This window comes from Daldinia caldariorum (assembly GCF_022478825.1).
Source record: "Daldinia caldariorum strain CBS 122874 unplaced genomic scaffold F4812scaffold_31, whole genome shotgun sequence".
Lineage (NCBI taxonomy): Eukaryota > Fungi > Ascomycota > Sordariomycetes > Xylariales > Hypoxylaceae > Daldinia > Daldinia caldariorum.
In genome coordinates, this window is record NW_025953067.1 from 144,715 (window position 1) to 169,254 (window position 24,540).

At 47.4% G+C, this 24,540-nt stretch overlaps 6 protein-coding genes across 6 annotated transcripts; 4 read left to right on the top strand and 2 right to left on the bottom strand.

Annotated features, from left to right (window-relative positions):
• The first annotated feature begins 573 nt into the window (after nt 1–573).
• Nucleotides 574–3,163, top strand: F4812DRAFT_448055 (uncharacterized protein). The gene is made up of 4 exons (XM_047935832.1): nt 574–678; nt 801–1,612; nt 1,723–2,067; nt 2,147–3,163. The coding sequence occupies exons 2-4, from the start codon at nt 1,274–1,276 to the stop codon at nt 2,507–2,509; spliced, it is 1,047 nt and encodes a 348-aa protein (XP_047785422.1). The 5' UTR covers nt 574–678; nt 801–1,273; the 3' UTR covers nt 2,510–3,163.
• Nucleotides 3,164–3,493: 330 nt separating this feature from the next.
• On the bottom strand, nt 3,494–5,284 carry F4812DRAFT_288303 (FAD dependent oxidoreductase). The gene is made up of 5 exons (XM_047931117.1): nt 5,109–5,284; nt 4,921–4,988; nt 4,718–4,855; nt 4,530–4,627; nt 3,494–4,448 (listed from the first exon to the last, which is right to left on the bottom strand). Exons 2-5 carry the CDS (start codon nt 4,941–4,943, stop codon nt 3,613–3,615), a joined length of 1,095 nt encoding a protein of 364 aa, XP_047785423.1. The 5' UTR covers nt 4,944–4,988; nt 5,109–5,284; the 3' UTR covers nt 3,494–3,612.
• Nucleotides 5,285–11,637: 6,353 nt separating this feature from the next.
• On the top strand, nt 11,638–13,298 carry F4812DRAFT_288498 (uncharacterized protein). Its single transcript, XM_047931118.1, has 3 exons — nt 11,638–12,103; nt 12,177–12,743; nt 12,797–13,298. The coding sequence occupies exons 1-3, from the start codon at nt 11,922–11,924 to the stop codon at nt 13,053–13,055; spliced, it is 1,008 nt and encodes a 335-aa protein (XP_047785424.1). The 5' UTR covers nt 11,638–11,921; the 3' UTR covers nt 13,056–13,298.
• Nucleotides 13,299–17,652: 4,354 nt separating this feature from the next.
• Nucleotides 17,653–20,790, bottom strand: F4812DRAFT_448090 (uncharacterized protein). The gene is made up of 3 exons (XM_047935833.1): nt 20,069–20,790; nt 19,955–20,017; nt 17,653–19,885 (listed from the first exon to the last, which is right to left on the bottom strand). Exons 1-3 carry the CDS (start codon nt 20,262–20,264, stop codon nt 18,399–18,401), a joined length of 1,746 nt encoding a protein of 581 aa, XP_047785425.1. The 5' UTR covers nt 20,265–20,790; the 3' UTR covers nt 17,653–18,398.
• Nucleotides 20,791–21,084: 294 nt separating this feature from the next.
• Nucleotides 21,085–23,002, top strand: F4812DRAFT_448093 (NAD(P)-binding protein). Its single transcript, XM_047935834.1, has 3 exons — nt 21,085–21,214; nt 21,402–21,888; nt 21,941–23,002. Exons 2-3 carry the CDS (start codon nt 21,813–21,815, stop codon nt 22,858–22,860), a joined length of 996 nt encoding a protein of 331 aa, XP_047785426.1. The 5' UTR covers nt 21,085–21,214; nt 21,402–21,812; the 3' UTR covers nt 22,861–23,002.
• A 431-nt stretch (nt 23,003–23,433) lies between these two features.
• On the top strand, nt 23,434–24,377 carry F4812DRAFT_288637 (AP-2 complex subunit sigma). The gene is made up of 3 exons (XM_047931119.1): nt 23,434–23,627; nt 23,713–24,267; nt 24,317–24,377. Exons 1-2 carry the CDS (start codon nt 23,596–23,598, stop codon nt 24,110–24,112), a joined length of 432 nt encoding a protein of 143 aa, XP_047785427.1. The 5' UTR covers nt 23,434–23,595; the 3' UTR covers nt 24,113–24,267; nt 24,317–24,377.
• The last annotated feature ends 163 nt before the right edge of the window (nt 24,378–24,540 follow it).

Here is a 24,540-nt window from a genome sequence, read left to right on the forward strand (position 1 = left end):
GCCCCTCCCCTCCCCCCCCCCCCCCCCCCCCCCCCCCCCCCCCCCCCCCCCCCCCCCGAGACAGCGTGTGTACTTGGCTTCGAGGAATTTGGGTTATTGCGAATCGCAAAGCTTGCGATGAAGCTAAGCTTCGCTTCTTCTCGAGACACGCGCGGGTGCGATTATGTAAAGTGGACAGAACAGATATTGTATTGTACCTATCTAGATGGGAGCTTGTAGGTAGCTGGTTGATGATGACTGGTGGATAGGTGCTACCAGCCGGGTATTGTTCGGCGGTCTAGCTTATGCTTATAGGTACCTTGATAGCGCTTTCATAACAATTACAGCTTACTCCTGCCTCTCAATCCTATTTCTCATCCTCTCTATTTCTTTTCATTTCTATCCGGTATGATTCATCTTACCACAGCTAATAACAAAATTACCGCATATCAAGCTCAGAAACGCAAAGACGCGCAATGCCGCGCGTGACGCAGTCGAAGTCAAGTAGCCGGGAGGTACCACCCCGTCGTCATCTAGAACTACACATGAACAATCAGTTTTGCTTGAATTTATACCTGGATTGTATTAATAGAGAAAAAATGGCTTAGGTCTGGACTTCCCTTCTACTTTGCCTAAGGATAGCTACCTAGGTAGCCAAAAAGATAAATACTTTTTACTAGGCGTGCAGTTATTTTCTAAGTAGGCACAACTTCTATTTTTCCACTTTTTTCTTCACTATTATCGCACGATGGGGAGACCACCCCTAGCAGGGCTGAGGTCAATATCTAAGCTTTAAAACCGTATGATTGCTCAGTTTGTAGTTGCCAAACCATCATATAGTATTGCATTATGATCACACCAAGCTTCAGGGAAGGCTGTAGCAGCACCGGTGGCTCTGTGAAGACGGAAATTATGTGAGTCTTGAACTCCAGCTAATTATACTGACCGCTTTCCAGCTTTGTACATACGTAACCGCAGGCTTCATGCCGCACTCTCCTCCCTTCACGATAAATAGTTTGGATGGGTCAGATATTTCAGAGAAATGAGAATATCGCTAGTTATTAGATTCTATCTCGACAATGACTTAAGCCTAACTAATGATATGCTCCCCAAATACCTGATCGATCCGTGCCTACCATATCGAGTAAATTCGGCTAGTATTTCCAACAAAAAATCGACTCTGCTTTCGAAACATCCCCTCTCATAATTTATACCAAATTGCTCTACACATCCACACTTCGGTCGCCAGCCGCACCTCAGCTCACTTGATCCGGACATCATCATCATCATTATCATGAATCACACGAACACCATGGGAAATAAGGACCTACAGACTGAAGACGTTGACGCCGAGTCTCCAAAACGGTCGATTGCGAGCTTACAAGGTCGACACCACGAAATATGCTCGCGCGCTATCGCCAATGTGCTTTCAACCACCATCGCAAGAACCACTTACGGCCAAATTGTCGACGGCCTTCCCCTTGCGGATGTTGCGGCTGACAGCTATTATGGCGTCGTTGGCCGTAGACATCCCCTTCTCGATCAGCATCTTGAGCTGTCTACAGATGTGCTGAACAGAGTTGACCAGCTCTACTCAACTTTTGACCCCAAAATGCTCAAGATAGACTCTGTAGTATGTTATTGGCTAGTTGTTTTGCTCTTCTATTTTTCATTTCATTTCAAAGACCAGGAGCGTGTTACGCTTAAGAGGTCTATATTTCGCTGACGATATTCAATTTGTAGCTTTTCTTTGCTTTTCAAGCAGCCAGCCCTGGCTCTAGAGCCTTCCAAACACGCTTGATTGAGATAATTGCTAGGTCAGTTCATCAAATAGCCGTCTGGTTATTTAAACAAGGGCCTATGCGTCCTGAAAGCGATCCTCTGCTCTCATGGCGGCCCGGCAAAGACATCGAATATCTTTATCCGAAAGGTTTCCCCCCAACTTTGTTCCTCCACCACTGGTATCGGGATTACGACCAGTATCCCGAGGGTATCGCAGATGGAGTGGGATATTGGGCCGAGTCACGCATCCTGGGCGGTGTTGTCCTCTTCGACCGACGCACGCCAGAGTCCGCGCAAGACGTCGATGTAAGCGACCATAAGTCCACAGCTTCGCTCGTTTCTATGCAAGGTGAAATGGAAACCGGAAAACTGACTTTTCAAGTAGCCCGACGCAATATACTTCCATTCCGACAGCAGTGACGTTACTTATCGCATCTATCGCCTACTGGATAGCCAAAAACAGCAGCTAATGCAGTTTTTACTCTCCGAAGTAACACCACCGCCGACATGCCCTCTTCCTATTCACGGAAGCCTGGAAAACCGCCAACGTGTTGACCCCGAGGAACCAATCCTGGAAAAGGGGATATATCGCGACAAATGGGAGCGCCGACCACCTTCGGAAGACGATGGTGATGACCGCCTCAGGGATGTTACAGATGACTTCAACTACGTGTCATTCAATGACTACTTGCAGGCGCGATACCGAGGGGTGGAAATGAGGCAAAGACGCGAATCCGAAGGGTGGTGATCGGCCAAGTGCTCTAGATAGCGAAGGCGCACTGTCTCATTGTTGCTGCTGATGAGCCGTTTGAGCACTTTAAGCACCCAACTATAGCTAATGTAGCGTCAAGGCTACTGACCACTACTGATTCATTCCTCTCCCGTAGTGTCCCATGGAAGGGGTAAGCTCGCTCTCCGCCTGTCTGATTTGATATGGCTTGAAGTTGGCTCAGTATCGAATACCTCCGGGGTAGCCTGGGCTCGCCTTTAAAGAGGGTCGTGGAGCCCCATAATAATCGAGCAATGAATTGGGGCATATGTTAACGCACTATTGTCCTCTCTTTGTTTAACGTCTTGTTTTCTAGTTACTAGTAGCGAGTCCGGGATTTTAGGCTCTTCCTTAACAATGTTTAGAGTTATACTGCTTAGTATAGGATACATATAATCGTATTGTGTGCATATAGTAAACTTTATATTAAGTAGGTAGTTATATATATCCTGTCAAAAACGTATTTAACGGCGGGTCTGGGCTTCCGGTTTCAAAAGGCCCGACATCGACACGGGTACTAAAAGTGTAATGCAAAAGTTGAACTAACCGTGGGTGGAGGATTGCATTTATTAAGTCTTATGCGGTAAAATAATTGAAATATACGGAGAATGTTTTACAAAATTTCAACGGTACCATGATATAGATATAGAATGGTTTAAAGCCTTTAGAATAGGCCATTTTTTAAAAAAGATACAAAGAGGATATACCCCTCCACAATTTTAAATTTCAGCTAATTAAAGGCGCTAAAGCCATTAAAAATTCTACCCCACCCAACCATTCTACAAATACCCCCTTTGCCGCTATGGTAGGTACCTTAGGTAAGAATATTAGGTGTATAATATAATGCTTTTATTCGGTATAATCACTTTAGCTAAATAGAGCTGTAACGACCGTACCTATGTTCAAATTTACCTAAGAATGTAGGTACTTTATTCTTTATTCTTCTTAGCCATTGATAATAAGGAGGGAAGTAAAAAGAAAAAGAGATAAAGCTGGATAAAGTCACCCAATGCCTCCTTTCCCTACGACCCTCAAGCAAATTCAACCAAGTAGCTTAATACCTACTTAATATACATACCTATCTACAGTCGAGAGCGGCTAAGAACCTCATTCACAAGTGCCACAGCATCTTCCGCGCAGCCGTACGACCCCTGGTATCCCCAACCCGCGTGCCCGTAGTTATGCACAACCCACGTATCGCCGATCTTCTCCTTCTCGATCCTCACGCCCCCCTCCCTGTACGGCCGGAGACCGACCCCGTGGCGGATGATGTCCAGCGCCTCGACCCCCTTGCCGCCCGTAAGCTCCGGCATCGTCTCCACGGCCCGCCGCATGATCCTCGTCGCCACGTTCGGGTCCGCCTGGCTCTCCCAGCTGCCCTTCTGGTACGTGCCGCCGAGGACCGTCCCGCCGCCCGCCGCCCGCGTCATGATGTAGCAGAGCTCGTCGTCGGCGTCGTCCGTCCCCGAAGTGGTCGCCATGTACGGCGCCTCGTTCTGCACCACCACCACCTGCCCGCGCACCGGCACCAGCTTCGCGTCCAGCACCCCGCCGAGCTTCGACGCGCTCAGCCCCGTCGCGTTGACCACCACCACGCCGTCGGCTCGCCCGCCCGCGTCGCGGTGGCCGAGCTGCAGCGCCGCCGCCTCCGAGATGTGCTGCAGCGTCGCGCGGCGGAACACCACGCCGTTCGCTCGGCACCGGCCCAGGAGCCAGGGTAAGTACACCATGACGTTGATGCACGCGGACCCGAACTCGCAGCCCGACGCCATGCCCGGCGGAAGCTCGTCCCTGGGGAGCTCTCGGAAGTCCTCGAACAGCGTCTTGTACCAAGGGTTCTCCGCGAAGAGCCCGTCGAATTTGTAGCCCCCCTTCCTCAGCTTCTCGATGTCCTTCTCGCGGCGGTACACGCGCGACTCTACGCTTATTCACTTAGATTATCTGTCTGATGGAACCCTCGTAGTACTGTGCTGTGCTGTGCTGGGGGTTTGCTACTCACTTAGGAGGTGTATTCCGGCCTCGGGTACCTCGGTAGCGAGCCTCTTGATTTCCGGCCACGTGCGACGTTCCCACGAGCTATGCTTCTCGGTTGCCATACTACGCTCCAGAGTCAGCTCTAAAACGTCGACAGGCGTATATAGGTTAGGTTAGGTTAGGTTGTGCTAGGTAGACATGAGATCCCCTTACGGCAAAACGTTCGCGCCAGCCCATGGCGACGCATACTCGATGTCATAGTCGCCCGGCATATGCTTCGCTACGACCGTGACGGCATTCCCTTTCTGCTTCGACAGCAGATAGGCTGTCGTGAGACCTGACACGCCCGCGCTGCGACCCGGACGTATTAGCGGAACTCTCAACTCCCGACAACAGACAGCTGATCCGGAACTTACCCGACGACGACAATATTTGGCATCTTAGCAGTGAAAATATCTATAGCTGATACTACGATATAGAAGGTCTAGATGGTCCACTTAGTTGACTTGTACCATGATCTGGGGTGTGATCAAGGCGCCGTGTAGTGTAGATGTGTGCCGATGAGCGATTGAATACCGGCCTCGGGACGGATAGGCCCTCTTACCACTAGTGCTATGATGTTATCGCATGTATCAATTTATTACTAACAGGCTAACGTCAAATTCCTTGGTAAACATATGATAGCCCTGAAGGATACGATATATTGGATCCGTTTTCGGCGTAATTCGTACGTTAGTAGTTTTATGTCTTCGTCTCGATTCCCTCCACAGGAAAATGTATTGGTTAATATTACGAAATCATTCGACAAAGCGGTAACTTACCAGGTAGGTACCTACCTACTCCGCATCCGCACTCCGCTTAAAAGCGATGCGATGCCGCCATTGATCTCGTCCCGCCGTGGGGCCCCCCGAGTCCGGTTTGAGTCCGGTCTATACAAGGCTTATCAATACGACGGATATGGTCTAGATTCTCTATCATTTATTTTTAATGGGATATCGAGATAAGTTACATCTCGCTGCATCTAGGTAGAATCAAGTATGATTTACGGGATACAAGGATATTCCTACCTCTGAAAAGGATCTATCAGTTCTCATCGCAGCGCGAAAGGAGGGTAGTACGTATGATCTTTCTAACGAAGCATACAAGACAAGATATCCTTATTGGGTATGATCAAACGATGGGGATGCTCTGCGCTATCCTTATGAAACCTCGCCTAATCTAGGCAAACGTTCATAGGAATCAAGTGACATCTTCCCACCGCACTGTTACACGTTACGACCCGGGTGGTTCGGTGCACTTGGGCGTTTATTTCCCTGCCGAGTCTGTGAGACATCGGGAGGTAGGCGGGGATGATACCTCAGAGCTTTCATAGACTCAGTCCAAGACATCACTTCATTTACGAATCCCATGTTATACCCGACAGAAGACGAGGCCAAGCGTGTCAATAATCGAACAAACACGAAGCCTAGACCCCATTTCTCTTTCTAGATGGATAGGCTATCTGCATTCCCGCCCCCGTTCGCATAGGAGCGTACGAAAGAATCTGCATGCCAAACTAAACCCCTATTTGCGAGAGCTGTGATGTTGAAGCCAAAGCGTCATTCGGAACATCCATGCGAGGCAAGGCAGGCCGCGCTGGACGCTGATAGACTACCGGCTAATCAGAGCACAAACTTCCAAAGGGAGAACCGCTATGCCGAAGTATGCATCTGGAAATAAAGGAGCCCTGCGAATCTAATATCGTCGGCAGATCTAAGCACACTATTGTTAACAGCCCTCATACTATATCGACCTAGATCGCGCAGTCCGTCGTAAATATATGTCGATCGGGATGAAGGACATTAAGTGATGGATGGACGGCTGGACGTCCTGGATCTATGAACAGGATTAGGCATATTGGTTGGGCACAGTGATAATTACCCCTAATACGTCGGCTCGTTCATATTTTTTTTTCTTCCCAGCAAGATGCACCGGAATACTTAGTGGTTTCAAAGGGGTAAACCTAACATTAAGGAAGAATGACTCCGGCACTGGATAACTGGAAGCATACCGTAGATCACATAAGAAGGATAGGGGCGCAGTTGACAATGATCCTGGAAGGAAAAAAAAATTTCAAAAGCGATTTGCTGCAGGTCGTCGAATAGTCGAGTGGACTTCGGACGCATAAGCGCATCCCCTACAACGGTAGTAATTTCTCTTATCTAAGCCACCTCGAGACCAGTATGTAGTTCACACTAACTGGGCGTCTTGCGCCATTTCGGTGTGGGCTAAGGAAGACATTTTAAGATGATATTGCTCGGTATGCGGTGCAACATGGATATATCATACTCTGGATAACATCGCTTGGGCTGGCTCATGGCTTCATGCAACAGCCCAGTGCAGTTTCTATCAATCTGATACCGGAACATGCTAGTCTCCTGGCGCTGATAGATGGAACTTCAGATATGAGAACCTTCTTTGGGGCTTGATCATTTGATGATCTGACGAGGCGCCTCGAAAATCAGCCAGGCAAATTTGGTAAAAGTGACAGCCATAATAATCATGCAGAGTATCAGCCGACCTATAAAACTCAGGTGTGTCTCTGAGCTGGATTCGGAGTATTATCCCTCAATGTGACAGCGGGTAAAGAGTGTGACGTAGTAAGGCAGTTTGAGAGTGGTACGATTCTGCTGCATCCAAATACTCGTCCCTCGACGGATAGCGTTTGGAGCATCTCAACTCGACTGGAGTCTAGAAAAGAGAAAAAAATTAACAAGTTGCAGCGGATGAGTATCTTGGCAACCTAGGTCATTCGGCGTTCCGGGATACATCCGATCTGACTACCTATGCTCATCTGCACGTCATTGCCTCGGCCTATGGGCACGCCTATAGATATTACTACACACTGATTCCAATAGTGTGTCGATTGTATCTCTCTATACTGCAGCTCGGGTTTCGATTCAATCTGGATCATGCGTAGTGATAGACTCCTGGTCACAGAGTTGGACCTACACGCACACATACAGAAGTTGACAACTCAACTCTACGGAAGAAAGGATTCTGTATTCCGATAGTATCCCTTGCTAGTCGGTAACTTAGGTAAGTCTAACGCAACTTGAGGTGACCTAGGTACCTCGCAGGATGAGAGCGGTGAAGAAAATATTGTCCATTAAGATCAAAGCTGTACCGGACGGTTGGGTCTTCCTCAAGAAAAGGATGCGGGAAGAAGAGAAGTTGAATGCGAGCCTGCGGCGTTGCTGCGCCAAACAGCCGGGACTGACGCGAGAATGAGAAAAAAAAAAAAAAAAGTATTTCATAACACATACGTACGATGGTCCAGTGGCTGAATCCCCAAGGTAGGTATCCCCAAAGCCGCATATGTGCATTATGCAGGTAGTACGGTGTGGTTTCACGACCAGCCGGGATGGTGCGTTCCAGTGCATTGGGAATGCCAAAGTACGAGTGGCTCCATACCAACCAACGGCCCGAGAATCCAATTTGTTGGAACTTGGGAAAAAGCGTACTATGTAGATGGGTTTGCCACTAAAACAGATGGGGTGATATGTCTTGGACGAGAAGTCATGCAAACCGTAAATCATGGCTTGTCGGCTGGTACCTCATGTTCCATTCTAACCATCAATCTACCCGCAACGGCTCGTATGGGGGGTTAAGTCTCTCGGAGTAAGTTTTAGTGAAGCCCATTTAATATATGAACATGGTTAAACGAAAGAGTGAGACCGCTAACGTAAATAATGAGTCCTGGTGAATAATAGTTAAGAGTTCGAGATAGATTGACGGCGTACCTAACGTTGAAGATGGGGTCTCCCCAGCTATTCTTCCACAGCACTATAGGACGGACGGACGACCTCGATGCTTCTTAGCAAATACATCCCAGCTACGTACCTAGGTAAGTACCTAACATATATGTCAATAAGAATCGAAGAATCTCCAAGTAGGGTTACATGGCAAGCGGGGCACAACGCTGCAGAGCTACCGATTTATTATTACCTTCCCTTCCAAAATGCAGCGGTAATGAGGGGGAATATCCGTCGACGGTAGCGAGGCATGAAAGAAGGAGAAAAAAAAAGACTTGAGAAAGAAATCCTGATTGTGATTGTGTGGCCCCTCTCGGATGGTTGTGTAAATCGTAAAAATCTGTATACGTTACGGGGTGAAACGATTGGCATATCGGCCGTTTGGTAATATCAATGATAGTAGCGATGATAGTAAGGAGACACGTTGTTCGATAACGTGTCATCACTGACTACGGGTTTCCCAACTACCCCTAAGACGCGGAAACATCTGTCTAACATGACAACATAGCTGAATATAGTAGTTGTGCGGGGCCAGGCATATGGCATATGTAGGCCTCGTTACTATACCGTGGAGATGGCGCTCTAGCGAGACGACCCCAAATCGTTACTAGATGTATGTTAAGCGTTGGTTAATAGGCACCTAATTTTATCCTACTAGAGGATGGAGCAGAGGGGAGGGATCCCGGAAATGGTTCCCCATTTTGTCGGATTGTCGACTGACAAGCGGGTTTCTACATGGCACTATGCGCTGGTTAGGGGTTGCGAAAGGGGAGGCTGGCTTTGTTTGGCAAGTTCAACCTTCGAACCCACGGGATCTCCATATTAAAGTAGTCGGACCGCGAGGCATTGATTCGAAGATGAAGAGACCACATGTCTAACTAGAGACTGACATTGCTGCAGAAGTGTCTGAGTCGGGTTTGATGGCAGACACTATTAAAGAGCTGAGATAAGGACATCGCGAAGTTAAATAAATACTGGCTGACTGAGTAGTTGGTTGGGCTAGGGGTGCTAGATTGTTTTTTTCTTTTTTTCTTTTTTCGGGGTTTGCGGGTGAGTCGAGAAGATTGGAATTGTACTACGGGATCCGTATGGTGCTGTGATGCTGTGATGCTGTGGTGGTAGAAGAGTGGAGAGAGTCGAAAGGAAAGTTTGGTATTTTGTTTTCCGTTAGGTCCCACCTGGTTGGATCCATGATCCACACAATCCACATAACCCGCACTTACCCTCCTATCATCATCTTATAGTAGGTGCTAACTAACTCCAACGAAACTATCTTAGGTTAAGTTTCCATGTTCCTAGGTATTGTACCTTATGTAGTCTGATAGGTACCTACTTCCAAATAAACACTACCTAAGGCGGTGCAAATATGAACCAAGGTCGTACCTTAATTCGTTATGTATTGTATAGGTAGGTAAGGATCATATAATTTACATGCTTTCATAAGTAGGAGGTACCTAATCTACATGTTCTCCGCTAACGTCCTCCTAGCGCAATTCACCGTTGGCAGTGCAGTTGCAGCGGGCACGCATGCTACATTTACAGAATATCCAATGCCCAGCCGTTCGGGAATCAGGTTCCCCGTTTACCGGTGTGAATACGTAGCGCGTGAAAGTAACATCCTCCCGGGTCTGATGCAACTGCGGGGATAAACTTAATTTGATTAAATAAATTACTTTAAATGCACCGACGGGACCATAGACGCCTTGCCTGCTTAGGTATTATCTAAATTTTTAGAGGAACGTTGTATTAAACCTCATTTTTTTTTTTATTCTTTTCCACCTTAAACCATACATGACTCGCTCATAGGCCGTCATAGACATGTCAGATCGCTATTCCCGTGCCGTCGTTGACGACTCGTGGTACTGGAACAGTTATGATCGATGATTGGATTCCCAGCAAATTCCTCGCAGACATTAGCGTACCTAATAAAAAGCAAAAGCAAGCAGCAACAAGGTGGACGCGTTGTTACAGTAATGAATTGCGGAGCGTTTAATTTGACACTGTATACATCTCTAACACTCTATCGTACCATGAAGGCAGTAGGTACATAACAAAAGGTATCGGGACCCGGCATGCTGGTTGAAGGCACTTACCATAGTATGTAGTGTATATGATTTCCCGCGCCTGCCTCCCATAAAAATGTTGGGGGCTTGAGCGGTGATTGGAGAAGCCGTGCTGTTGGAGTCAGGGTTGAAGTGACAACCCGAACACCCTTATCGAGAACCCCAGGGGTCCTTGATTGCCTAAAGGCAACGTATCGTATTGCAGTATACAAGTGTACAATAAGTACCTTTCATAAGTAGAATACTACCTAGGGCTACAAGCGAGACGGGATACCAGACCTAGTAGAGGTAGCCGACATAATGCAATGACCCCCTCCCCTTCTCGCGGATTACTCATTTATGTAACTCAATGACCTAACAGCGGCAGCGGCAGCAAGCAATAGGCCATTTCTAATTCCCATTCGCTTATACTTGCAAGATGGCCTTTTTACCTAGGTACCTTTGGGTGATCGTGGCGCACATGAACATATATTTGTCTCGTGTAGCTCGTGTAGCCACGCGGTTAATAAGTATACAAATCCGTACCTAAGTACTATTTCTTATTTAATGTAATGTCCGCATGGCAGGTTGGACCTACAACCCTGTAGGTACATGCTGTACCTACATTGTACTCGCGGTATTGTAGCGTACCCGATTAGGAGGTAATTGGACCACAAGAGACCACAAAAGACCTGTGTCGCTCCACTAAAGCTACTACATTGCATAAAAAAAACCAGTGGAAACTGCCAAGCAAATTCGATACCCACCTTGTACGGGGACAATTCATTCTGTTGGCTTGTCTGGCTGGGTTCATGCTGCTCCTGGTAACTCCCCGGTAACTACCTGGTAGCTACCTGGTAACCTTACTCCTGGTAAACTGCCTTGGACAGCCTGGACAGCCTGGACAAACCCGTCCCACATGCTCTCTCTTGATTTTCATTATCGATTGGACTTTGAACCCAACCTGCAAATAAATGCTTCTTCACCTGGGGGTGACCTAGCGCCGGGATAGATGGGCTTGTAACCTACCAGCTATTCGCACATTTCTCCGGACTCTTCTACTCCTGCTTTCCTTTCCTTATTTCTTCCCTCGTAACTCTTCTTCTGTTTGTCAACCCCAGGTCTCAACAACAAACCTCAATTAATCCGTGGCTCTCATAGCCAGCCACCACTGCGTTCTTCGTATCGTGTCGGCTTGCCATCGAATGTGTGGGGATCTTGTCTTTTTTTTTTCTTGATAGTAAGCACAGGAAGACGAACCACTCGGATCTCGGCTCTGGTTTATGGCTTTGTTCCTTGAGCCATAGTATCGGTAAACTTATATAGAGAGATTCGAGGCTACCTGTGTTTATCACGAGTCCCGCCTCACAGCCTACTCACTTCACATCATCAATCGTCGAACGATCTTTATTAAACGATAGGGGCCGGCACCCTCTTGGTCTACCTTCTATACCTTGGATGCAAAGAGGTGATTGCGCGGCTTAGATTGGATAGTATTGATCAAACTTGGAACTTTCACATATTAGTCCTTGTTACCCAATCAACAAGGACATCTCAGGTAGTTGGAAGGAGAAGGAAATCATGAGTTCGCCTACAGCCGCCAACCCAGCGACAGCGGGGTCCATTTCACGAGAGGGGAAGAAGAGAAAGGGAGTACGGAAGGTCCTATATAACGTAAAGACCGTTTTTAAATGGAGTGCCCGAACCAAGAAGGGCGCGCCACCGACTGAACCTGCACCTGTAGCTGCAGCCGCGGTATTAAGGTTAGTTTTCTATTATATACAATACACTCACATATGATTAGTTTTACAATGTTAGATATTGACAATTCTTCAGCCAACCTGCTGCACCATCGCAGCCACAGTATGAAGGAGCCACCAAGATTCCTCGCATACAGATTCACGAGGAGCGTGCGAAGAAACTCGGTACCAAGTATGGCTTGGAGATAAAACCAAGCGAGTGGCATACTACCGAGGGAGAGGTCCTCCGAGTTGAGAAATCAGTCCGTATGCGGGTTCACCGGGAATGTCATCAGTGTCATTCCGCGTTCGCTGCGGGTGATGAGTGCCCTAACTGTAAACACAAGCGCTGTAAACTATGCACTCGACACCCTGCCAAGTTGCGCACGGAGGAAGAGAAGCAGGCTTTGCGAGAAAAGAGGGAGGCAGCCATCCGAAGGAACAAGCAGAACGCTCCTATTGTCCCGAGCTACGACTATTCGGAGACGATTGTTTTGAAGCGTCCTCGGAAGACAGGGCAGGATCTGGTCTACAAGGGCAAGGCCCGCGTGCGTGTGAGAAGACACTGCCACGAGTGTAACCACCTGATCACTGGTCATGCAAAGCAAGCAAGAATTTGCGACAACTGCGGCCACAAACGTTGTGCCGACTGTCCGAGAGAGCCGTAAGTTGTCTTATTTTGCGTAATAATCTACCCCAGTTCCTAACTTTATACAGGAACGACAAGAACAAGTACCCATATGGATATCCTAACGACGAGCCGGGCAAGAACTTTAAAGGAGTGTACGCTTGTCACGAATGCAGGAAGAAGTTTCCGCCAAACGCCGATGATGGAACCGAGTGTCGCAACTGTTCTCACCAGAAGTGCGCCAATTGTCCGCGAGTTAAGCCGAGGAAGGTCGACCCTGAACCGGACCCTGATATTTTGGAAACCCTACGACTCCGTGTGGCGGCCTTGTCGACTGCGGATAGTTAAAAACCCTTTCAAACATACCACCAGCCTAAATGAAACCGAACGAGAGTCCCGAGCCGACCGAATCTTTACCCCCCGTCTTGAATTTACTATACAGCGTGTTACTCAAGACTGGACTATTTCTATATCACCCCTATATTCGGGCTAAGTGTATATATCGGACCTACCGACGGTAGCATTATGTGCAACGAATTACGATATGAGCCGCATTATACCAGATTAAGCACGCGTTGATATTTACAATTATATTCCGAATTCCCATTCTTACGAAGATTGACTAGACATTGGTACTCAGGAGATAAATACTACGTTTATTGTGCGCGAATCAGATGGGCGCACAAAGGCGACTGGCACTAAGTTGATAGTTTTGCCGCCGAGTTGCAATGACAATCTAATTAACCTTTTAATGTTGATCTCGCCACTCCTATGCGCTGAGACGAGAAATATACGTTTACCATATAGTTGATATAAAAAAGTCGTTCCCTTTCATGCTTATTGAGTTTTGTTTTTGGGTCGGTCTTGGTCCGATCTGATCTGAGGACGGTTGAGCCCGGCATTTTTGGATATGGGCAACGAAAACCGTCTTGGGATTGGGCAATTCGACCTATACCTAATGCTGACTCGCAGCTCTCGTTACATTGCATGTTCTCTCAACCTAACAAGTTAAGCTTACTCTATCTCCACTCCAACCACTTTGAACTCCTGCTGGATTGCTGGTCGCACCGCATACTCACTCGATCACTCGCATGAGAAAAGTATGGAAGGCGTCCTTATGCATTAGGTAGTTATAATGGAGGTTATGCGGCGTTTGTTACAACTACAACCGCAACTGCTGCTGAATTACGTTCTGCTCAAGGTGACGCAACCTTGAGGCATGATCTACTGAAGAAGCATGTTAGAAGTCTTACACGAGTGAGCAGTCAAGACTATCAGATAAGTTGGGTATCTCGAAGCACGGCCTAGCAAGTTGCGGTCAACGTAGCCGACTAAACTACCTATCCACTAATGCCGCACTTAAGGACATTTCAACATACCTTACATAGGTAGTTCAATACAACATTTAATTACAATAGGAAGCCCTCTCGGCTTTAATTCGTCTCCTCCGGCATCCAGCCAAGATAATTGTCTGGTATCGCCGATACGAGACTCGGTGTTTGTGGGCATTTCGCAACTCTGGGTTCACACATGTGTATAAAGCGCCGAAAAGCAAGATGTTATCAACCTAAACCATCCGCTCGGGGCGGGTGGCTTTTCTTAGCACCTCGAAGGGTTTAGTGCGAATGAAACCTGGACAGATGTAATGTCACCCTACCTCTTTACCTTATTACTTACTGACCTACCTCCTACGTAGGTATCAATGCTATCAATACTACTACTATGTACACATAACTACACCTAAGTAAGGTAGGTCACTAATCGAAAAGGGGGACCAAGACGGACAGGAACACTTGGCTAACAAAGACAAGGCTAGCCCTCATAGCTACCTACTAACCTACCTGGTATTTAAGCGCCGCCCGATTGATTGTCGGGCGTTACGCGCAGCACGTCGCATCGATTGAGTTTAGCGAGCTTTTTTCTCGCTGGGAACGAAAACCCGGCTAGCTTCATCTTCGTCCGTATTTACTAAATGCTGACCGAATTACATGCTAGGTACTAATCTGAGTGCCAATTAGAAGAGGTATATGTAGCTAACTATATATACCGACTTAACGGGAACGGCAAACAGCGACGGCAACTACCAGTAGTACTAAATAGTACCTATGTATGTAGGACCTGTGGAATCTACCCAAGGTACTATTAGTCCGGGGTTATCTTTACTTACGAGAGGGGAGAAACCCCCCCGTTGTGGGAAAAGACCTCGGGACTGGACTGGGCGAAGTCGAAAAGTGGGTGGATAAAACGGAAGGACGAATATAGGAATCTCCTCCGCGACTACCGATGTTCAAAGCAACCCGTAGGAAGCGTGGACCCCCGCCGAACTAGGGCCCCTAACCATGCCAGCCAGGGCATAGGAATGCTTTGCCATGAACATGAATGAACAGCCAAGTGCTTTTTTTTTGTTTTTTGTTTTTTTTTTTTTTTTTTTTTTGGCTGGCGACCCGGTAGCCTGGTTGGCCTATTCTCTGTTTCGACTAGGATTGAAACTTCTCGGAAGATCCGAACTAGTAAGCGTTCGCGCCCTACGATGGTTATTTGTGGTAGCGAGAGCCTTAAGGGAGGTTAGCTCCGGGGATTTTTTACCGTCCCCCTTTTTGGGTTTTTTTTTCTTTTTTCTGTCTCTGTTGGTTGGGTTTTTAAAAGTGAGATGTGAGATGTTAATCTGAACGTGCCGGTTTTTTGGGGCCCTTTTTTTTTGTGCAAGGCAAGTTGAGTTGTTATTCATCAATTTATGCACAATACTATGCTATGCTATGCTATGCACATCGGTTGCTAAGATCCGCCAGTCCACTCTTTTCGTTTCCTGCGTACCTAGAGGTATGCATTGTACAATAGGTACCTACACTATTTGATTCCTCTTGCGCCAGAGGTACCTAGGAGGTTAGGTATTCTTATTCTTGCCCACGTTGCCGTTCCGGCCACGCTCAAATCACGTTGGATCGACCACATTCCTTGAGGTCGTCACGAGGCGGGTGACGGAAACACCCGCGCAACCCTTTTTTATTTTTATTTTTTTTATTTTTTTTTTACTTTTTATTCCCCCCAAGCCAAGTCTCTAGTATTTGGTTAAACTCATCTGAAACGTCATCGCACGCGACCCCCCAGCCTCTTGTTATTCCCGTCGTCAGTTCTCACAAAATCCAAACAAGACTAAGAAGAAGAAAAAACCGAGTCCGAGGAGATGTCAAAATCGATCAGTATTTCTTAAAACGGCTGTAAGGTCTGCAAAGTATGGATGGGATGTTGATCATTCGCGTGATATATAAATGCCAAGACCAGCATTTCTTACCCGTTCTGGCTATCAAGATATTACCCCCGCTTTCTCTTCTCTTCTCTTGCCATCCGGATGTCCAATCCTGTGACAGGAATGGGTCGGGGATGGTTATGTGTTTATCGTCAACTTCCCCTTCGAGGCGATATTATGTGGTTATACATTATGTAAAGTAGGGATAAGGATAAGAATAGCCGACGTAGTTAACTACCTACCTAGGTATGCAGCAAGTACCTATTATACAATACGAAAATGGAGATCGCATTTGATTCTCTAGGTACATTATTGGGGGGTATCTTTAGGGGTAGGTTAAGTACCTGTTATATGTTGTAGCTTATTATATTCCCCGTACATAATGCTACGACGTCACGGGCCGATTTGAAATATTGGAAATAAAAAACATTCGAGAGCACTGACTTACATAACTAAAGTCCGAAAAAAATTATCGCTGATAAAAAGCAAATACCCTAGGTACCTGTTGTCTTATAACCTAATAGTATGAAGGTATTAAGATATTAAGATATTAAGCGACGGGATGGGGATCTGATGTGACCTTAGAATTTACTTGGGCTACGAGATGAGCATCATAATGTAAGATACATATTTATTTATTAGTCACCTACCTCTTGCTTACATTAGGGTTATGTTGTGAGTTCACGGACCGAGCCTCGCGGGTCTGTCCGCGACAAGATCTGTCATATAATTATTGTAATTATCATTGATGTTGTAAAGAATACCTACCTACCTAAGTGTAAATAAGTACAGGAGAGATTTTAGGTTACTACTATGTATGGGGTATGTTTCTTCTGCCCTCGTCGGTAACCTACTACGTAATAGTGTAAGCCGGAAAGCTCTCCGGTCTTCGTTAACGCTTTGATTCCCCGGCCCGGGAGCCCGGGACCTATACAAGGCACAATCCCAAGCTGTGGATTAACGTACTACAAACGACGCGCTGGGAATGTGGGATGTGAATGAATGTGGATATGGAATGTGGATAATCAACTCGACACCAGGGACTGGGTGGGCGATGGGCGATGGGCGAACGATCAGCCAAGCGCTTCGCCGCTAGCAGTATTGTACATACATTAGTAGCCTCGCGGAATCTTGCCACGCATCTTTAGTGCAGATGGATACTACATCCTATAATTCCTATCCTAAACCGCTAGAGCTAAGGTGATGGATGAGGGCAAGGCTGGCTAGCCAATTCACGTTTCGAAGTGGAGATGTTTTCGTTCCGCGACGGGCCCCGTTGGTACTACTAATAAGGCCCTAACCTATTCCATAGCATGGCATAGCATAGCATACGCGGCCCTAGTTCCTGGGAACCGGTATGGGGGGAAAGAAGCCAAAAAAAAAAAAAAGGTTCTGGGACTTGGTTCGACTTGTTAATACGCGGTTCTCACGAAGGATGAACTGAAGTCATATATAGGTACCTAGGTAGGTAGGGTTGGGTCATCTACGTCAGGTACGCATACGTTCATTCTGGTAATTTTCGATTAGATTAGATAGATTAGCGACTTTTCTTCGACCCGACGGCCTGGGTAACCAGATCGTCTATCTGTCTATAGGAACTTGTCGTCAGCGAGGGGACCTGCAAAGTGACATGTCGCCAACATGTTCATATATCGGCGAGTTTTTCCATGGGGGGGGGGGGGGGGGGTATTGCTTGGGCTTCGCGCAGATAGGGGCTACCAGGTAATATACGGGTATCGTTTTCATATTACTATTGCTTCTTTTAGAAAAATACGGAAACCGGTATTGCTAAACTACGATGTAACCCTTTCTATCCTGTAAGAGGCGAGCTAACATTGAAAATACCATGTATAATGTAAGGCTAGTCTTCTCTTGAACCGTAACGAGTTCTTCTAAATTCATATTACGGATTGTAATAAAACAAGAAGCCATAACAGCATATAGGTCACTTTCGTTCACTTGGAGAGCCCCGTCGAGACGATTTTATTTATTGTCAAGGACACGAAAGAAAAAAATCCAAATGACGTGAATGGAAGCCAAGTCCTGAATATAATGACGAAGAAATCTTCAAGTTAACCTCTATGGAACTCTGCGTTGGTACAAGAGTAGGTAACTAAACCTGACTCGCACGAGGCCGTAATTGTCAATGCTAAAGTTAATAAGACGCCCATCCTGTGATAGAATGCAAACAAAATATACTATCCTTTTCACTGGCAATAAGCCCTGCTATCATAGCGCTAGTCTGGACGGATGCGAATATCAAGAAATGCGAGTGATGACGCCCTTTTTCCATTATCCAGGTCTTGCCATGCTACTCAGCCTTCACCACGAGGGGTCAACTTCTTGAATTCCAGTATTCGGCACTATTATGTTGGACAGGTCAAAGCTCTAGCCAATCGATCCACCGCAGCCTGAAAAGATTGCTGCAATAAAACCCCGCCTCATCAATGAGTAAGATAAGCGTTTTCAGGCGACTCCACGACATCGGGTCCAAACGATGGGACGGTACCAGGAGGAAAGATGCCGGCGAAGGTAGCTGAACGTGACTCCTTCCGACCGACGTTGAAGCCCTTCGAATCGCCACGGTTATTCAGGGACTTGTGATGAGTAGGCATGAAGTGTCCTTGCTGGATGGTCGCATTCCAGTTCGGGTCCAGCAGCGGGCCCAGCTTCTCGGATTCGTAGAATCGTCCTCGGATGTATGCCTCGGATTTCTTGATAGGATTCTGTACGAGTACCCATTCGAAATGTGTATCTGGAGAGTTTTTGACCTGATCTCTGAACATTTTCTCTCTGACCATCGCCTGGGTGACGTACTTGAGCGACTCCCCGTGGGCCGGCGAGTCCGTCTCCTGTAAGAGCCAGAGATCGCCGTAGAAGAAAAGCTCCTCTCCCTTTTCAGTCGTCTCCAGTAGTATTTTCCTAACTACCATGGCGAAGGTCAACTCTGGATTGTCCCACTCTGGATGTTCACCCGGCTCGAGGCGTGGTCGAACGGTCTCGGAAGTGCGAATCTGCTCACAACCAAGGAAGACACCATTGTATCTCTTCTGGTTGGGCTGCAGAGTAGGGTCAGGGACCGCATTGAATAAAGAATACGAGTGGTCAACACGACTTGCGCCTACTTTAGAAGCTTCAACGATCAGTGCACCATCCGCTTTACCGACCTGGGCCTCTAGCGCATCCCACGGGATCGCTTCCATAGGGTGGTCGGCGAACTTATCAAGGATTGGATGAGAAGCAGGTACACTATAGGCTAAGAATGGCCGCATGTCTGCCTCGGGTTGTGTAACATCTGCGAGGGGCCGGAGCGAATATGAAAGCGGTTTTATCTTATACATGCGTGGAGTCGATGTAGCCGGGTTGTCGGACGGACATTGTACGATAAGCCCCAAGCGAAAAGAGGGATAGACGATGTACCAAACCAGCTCCCCATTCTTGAACACACGTGCTTCATCATGTTGAACGGCTACCGGGGTATAACTTGCCGCTACTTGCGTTGTCAGTGCGGCTGAGGCTACTCTTTGAGCCGTTGTGCCAGAGGAAACGCTGGGCGCGGGGCTGGACGCGGCAGATGTTGGTGCGGATTGCGCCGGTGAGTTGTTACCAAGAGCCCCGGAAGCCTTCACGCCAGTGCCAAGTCTGGCTGGAGCTTGTAGCTTCGAGCTTGGCGGTTTAGCTTGCAAAGCATTATACGCCTTGCAGTGCTTGCAGGTGCACTTGCTCCGGTCCTCAGCGTCAGTCACCAACCACAATAAGTGGTCAAAAAACTCAGCCGTGCTTCTATACTGCTTGAGTGCAGGGGACTTAGTTCGACTTTTCCCAAGGTCAGGATACCCGAATAGGTAGCAGTCGAATAATGGTTTAGTTTTGGCCGAAGAGGGTTTGTCTGCGGCTATATCTGAAGAGACTGCGTCGGAAGAACTTTTACCTGGAAATTTGTCTCTGTAAGTACCTAACCTAAGTAAACATAATATAATATAGGGTTGGATTGGCATACTATCTCGAAATTTCATACGGAGTTGATAGTTATCAGGAAACGCGTCCAAGATGAATTTATTACCTGGTAGATGTTAGTTTACTTTGTTCACTTTATCCCGCGGAGTTGACGAACTTGATCCGGGAAAGAGCTGAGAACCTAGCATGTCTCCAAGCTTTTGTAGCCAATTATCGACGGAACCTTGGGCTGCTTTTGGGTATTGTACCAGCCTGTCTTCTGGGATTGGTACTCCATCACTTTTCAGCGTGCGGAAGATGGTGAGATTATCTTCAGAAGCCATGGCGGTGGGGGTGGGAGCGGCCTCCATCATGGTAGAAGAGAGGACCTGAGAAAGACTGAGTATTACTGAAAAGGCAAAGAAAAAGTCCAATGCATTAATAGAAAAGAGAAAAACTGGGATCGATCGAGTTGGCCGAGCGAAGGAGAATAGTTTTCGTAAATTTTTTTTTTCAAAAAAAAGAACCTCAGGGACTCAACAGAATATGGAAGGGAGCGTAAATTTAGTAACGGCCTAGTTGTTAAAAGATTTTGATGGGAGCTCTTGTAATTATTGTACTTGTATAGCTGTCCTGTGAGTCGTCGTATAAGTCAACGAAAGATAACCAAGCCTGGATGGATGACAGGCTATCTCATCAGGGCGGCGTTAATGCTTAGGACAGCTCGCGTGATACCTTTGAATAACAATGATCAATGTAATAACCGTAAAGAGAGCGTTAATCTGCAAGCTTAGAAAAGGCTCTTACATATGTCGTCTCGTGAAAACTAGTTATAGTAGACTTGAGTTCTTACTACCTACATGTATTTACATACTATGTAGGATCTTGGGTCTTGAATCTTGAATCTTGAAATAACAAAACCGTTTTGGGCCAATTGGGAGCTTAGAACGAACTTGGCAAGCTTAGATCTGATTGTGGCTTTACACTTCGCGTCTGGGCCATTCAAGGTTCAATCCTAGGTAACTTTACATACTGTAGGTACAATTTGTACAATATACCTATGGCGGCACAAATTATGGAGTATCTCTGTACTTAGCAGGGTTAAGCCATGTAATGCCACGCATGTATATAACGGATGTGTGTACCTATGTCTTTTGTCCAAAGCCAATTCTTTTACTGGCAGTCTTTAATCACTGGAGGTCACCCCAAGGGCTGACAAAATGCCTTAAGTTTTTTAAGCCAATCAGATCAAGTCCTAGATCCAAAACTTGAGGCATTCAGCCTCCGGATGAGCCCAGATATACACCATCGCACATACTACACAGTATGCCTAAAAGTTACTTATTAGTTGAATATATGGCAATTGCAGTTTACGTCTACTTGAGTTTATGTGTACGGTTTACCATATGCGAAACCCCGGAGTTTGGAGTTAACATATTGCAGCCGAGTCTTTTTTCTTAGTCAAACACCTAACTTGGATTTGATGCTGATTTTGAATGACGCTAGCATAGTCTTTCACTTTGCATTCGTCGTAGCACCCATTGAGCAGTAACACGAGTCGGACGCTCGGAGGGTTCAATGTATCATCTTCGGAGGCCTTCTACAGATTTCGTATATTTAGAAGATGAGGCCTTCCCCGGGGTTATCGTATTTAAGACCGTTTAGCGCGGGAAATAGTCTACAGTTGCAGCGGGAGCCACGGAAATAGCCTCATGTCGATCCAGAAGGCAAGTATATAAAAGCTCAAAAATGAAGCAAAATTCCTTAGGGTTCGTTCCAGTAGAAGTCTTTGAGACAAAGGGTTAAATCTACCATAAATCCGCATAATCCTATTCAATCCCCAAAGGGAGAAAAACGAAAAAAAAAAAAAAAACTTACCGGACCAACTCAAAGTTATCAGCAATAAAAAAGTACTGGTAATAATGTCTACTTACGACAGAAACACCGAAGGCCTTGCGCTTGTACACCAATTTGCCGACGAGGTGAAGGGGAGAACTTGTAAGTATGCGTCCTTGCCTTCACAGGAATGCAATGCGCTAACATTATCTAGTCCTCCTGACCGGACCGAGCCCGGGCGGCATTGGTGCTGAAACAGTTATTTCGCTTGCTGCAGAGTCTCCCGCTCTGCTGATTCTAGTCGGGCGCTCTCCGGAGAAGGTACAGACTGTCATTGACTCCATCAAAAATGTCAATCCTAGCGTGAAGACCAAGTTCGTCCAAGCCGACCTCTCCTCAATCAAGAGCGTCCGGAAGGCAGCGCAGACCATCCTCGACGACCCTGAGATCGCCAAGATCGACGTCGTGATCAACAACGCAGCCGTGATGGCAACCCCCTTCGAGCTGACGGAAGACAAGATAGAGCTGCAGCTTCACGCCAACCACCTGGGTCATTTCATCCTGACCAACAAGATCGCACCCAAGGTCGTGGCCGCCGGCCCCGGCGCGCGCATAGTCAACCTCTCGAGTTCCGGGCACAGGTACGCGGGCGTGCGGTTCGAGGACCCGAACTTCACGGAGCCGGGCTCGTACAGCGAGTTCACGTCTTACGGACAGTCCAAGAGCGCCAACATCCTGTACGCGGTGGCCCTGAACAAGCGGCTCGCGGCGCGCGGCGTGCGCGCCTACGCCGTGCACCCCGGCAGCATCCTGACGAACTTGCAGCACTACGTCAAGCAGATGGACGGCGCGCGTCTGGCGGCGCTCATGGACGAGGCGGCGCAGAAGGTCGCGGGGAAGACGCTTGCGGAGTACAGAGCAGCCGACCCGCACAAGACGTTGCAGCAGGGCTGCTCGACTACGCTCCGCGCGGCTTTGGATCCCGATCTGGTCGAGGAGGAGGGCGTCTTCCTGCAGGACACGAAACTGACGACCGATCCTAAGGCTGTTAGGGACTGGGCTACGGACCCGGAGCTCGCGGAGAAGTTGTGGAAGTTGAGTGAGGATTTGGTGGGTGAGAAGTTCGATATCTAAGTGGTTATGTTATTACCTACCTGATAGAATGTGAGTTTGTATTAATATGGGTGTACGAAGGTCCGGGCCAAAAGTCTTGCACATGCCAAGATTTTAGTCGCGGGAACATAACGTACACAATTATAATAGCACTGTATTGGCTTAGTAAGTTTGGGGGGCGGATAGTGGTTCGTACGCTAAATTCTAGGGAGCTTACCACTATAGCTACAGGGGAGCTAGCTGCTATTAGTAGATCTGACACCGTACAGCCTTTTTTATTGACACATACCTAAGTGGGTAGCTTACCTAAGCTACGATATGCAAGACTTTTGGCCCGGACCTTCGTATAAGCACTTTATATTTTCTAAATTGTAATATAATTGAAATAATATTCATGAAGGTATACCTCATAGCCAGGTGATCTAGGTACCTATTTGAGAGAGGTACAAGGTAATGTAAAGGGGATATTTCCTGTGTAGGAGGTACCTAAGGTAGGTACCTAATGTAGTAAATCCCAGGGGTCGCACGAGACTTGAACAAGCCACACCTGCAGGTTAGGTACATCCTAGTTTAGGTACCTGCATCTAAGCGTGAGGTCCCTCTTAAACGTCCGCTAAACTCCAAGGTCCCCACCGCTAAACGAACCCCCTGGAGAACTTCACCTAGAACAATTCCATCCCATCGAAACGTCCACCGTTTTCACCACTCGGATCGCGATAAATCGCGTCGCTTCCTCGCAGGCCCCCTCCCGCAAATATGTTGTCCTTCATATTAATACAGAACCGGCAGTAAGCAATTCCTCCCTCCCTCCAAAAACAGCTTGCCAATTGCGCATTATATTAACCAAAACCCCCAACTCTCCCACTTTAACAGAGGCAAGACGCGGCTCGCGAAATGGTACGTGCCGTACAGCGACGAGGAGAAGATCAAGCTCAAGGGGGAGGTGCACCGGCTGGTAGCGCCGCGGGACCAGAAGTACCAGTCGAACTTCGTGGAGTTCCGCAACTACAAGATCGTGTACCGGCGGTACGCGGGGCTGTTCTTCTGCGCGTGCGTGGACACCAACGACAACGAGCTCGCGTACCTCGAGGCCATCCACTTCTTCGTCGAGGTCCTCGACGCCTTCTTCGGCAACGTCTGCGAGCTCGACCTCGTCTTCAACTTCTACAAGGTCTACGCCATCCTCGACGAGGTCTTCCTCGCCGGCGAGATCGAGGAGACTAGCAAGCAGGTCGTCCTCACCCGCCTCGAACACCTCGATAAGCTCGAGTAGTAGCTCTCCGACGCGGCGAGGGTACGATATATATATATGACATGGGAGAAGGAAAGAAAGAAAGAATGTGCGAAACAAAAAAGGTCTCCTGGAGGAAACCTATTCGCAAAAATACCTACGATAACTACGGACGTGGAGGGAACTCTTGTGTATAGGTACCTAGACCTAAGTCTAGGCCGAGCTTGCGAATACTTACCCTTCCAGGTAGAGGCGTACGGCGTTCTGGCAAATTTGGAATTGGGCATAAGGTCAAAGTTTCGCAAGCAAGCAGATATATCATCAATTTTAGGCGTTGCCTTCTTCTGGACCATGCGCCATTCCTCGTGTTCCTTCCTGCGTAGCACAACTCAAGATCCTACCAACGTCTGGACAACCCCAGCATCTTGTCAATATAACGGCGTTGATTTAACTAAACTAGGTACCTAAAT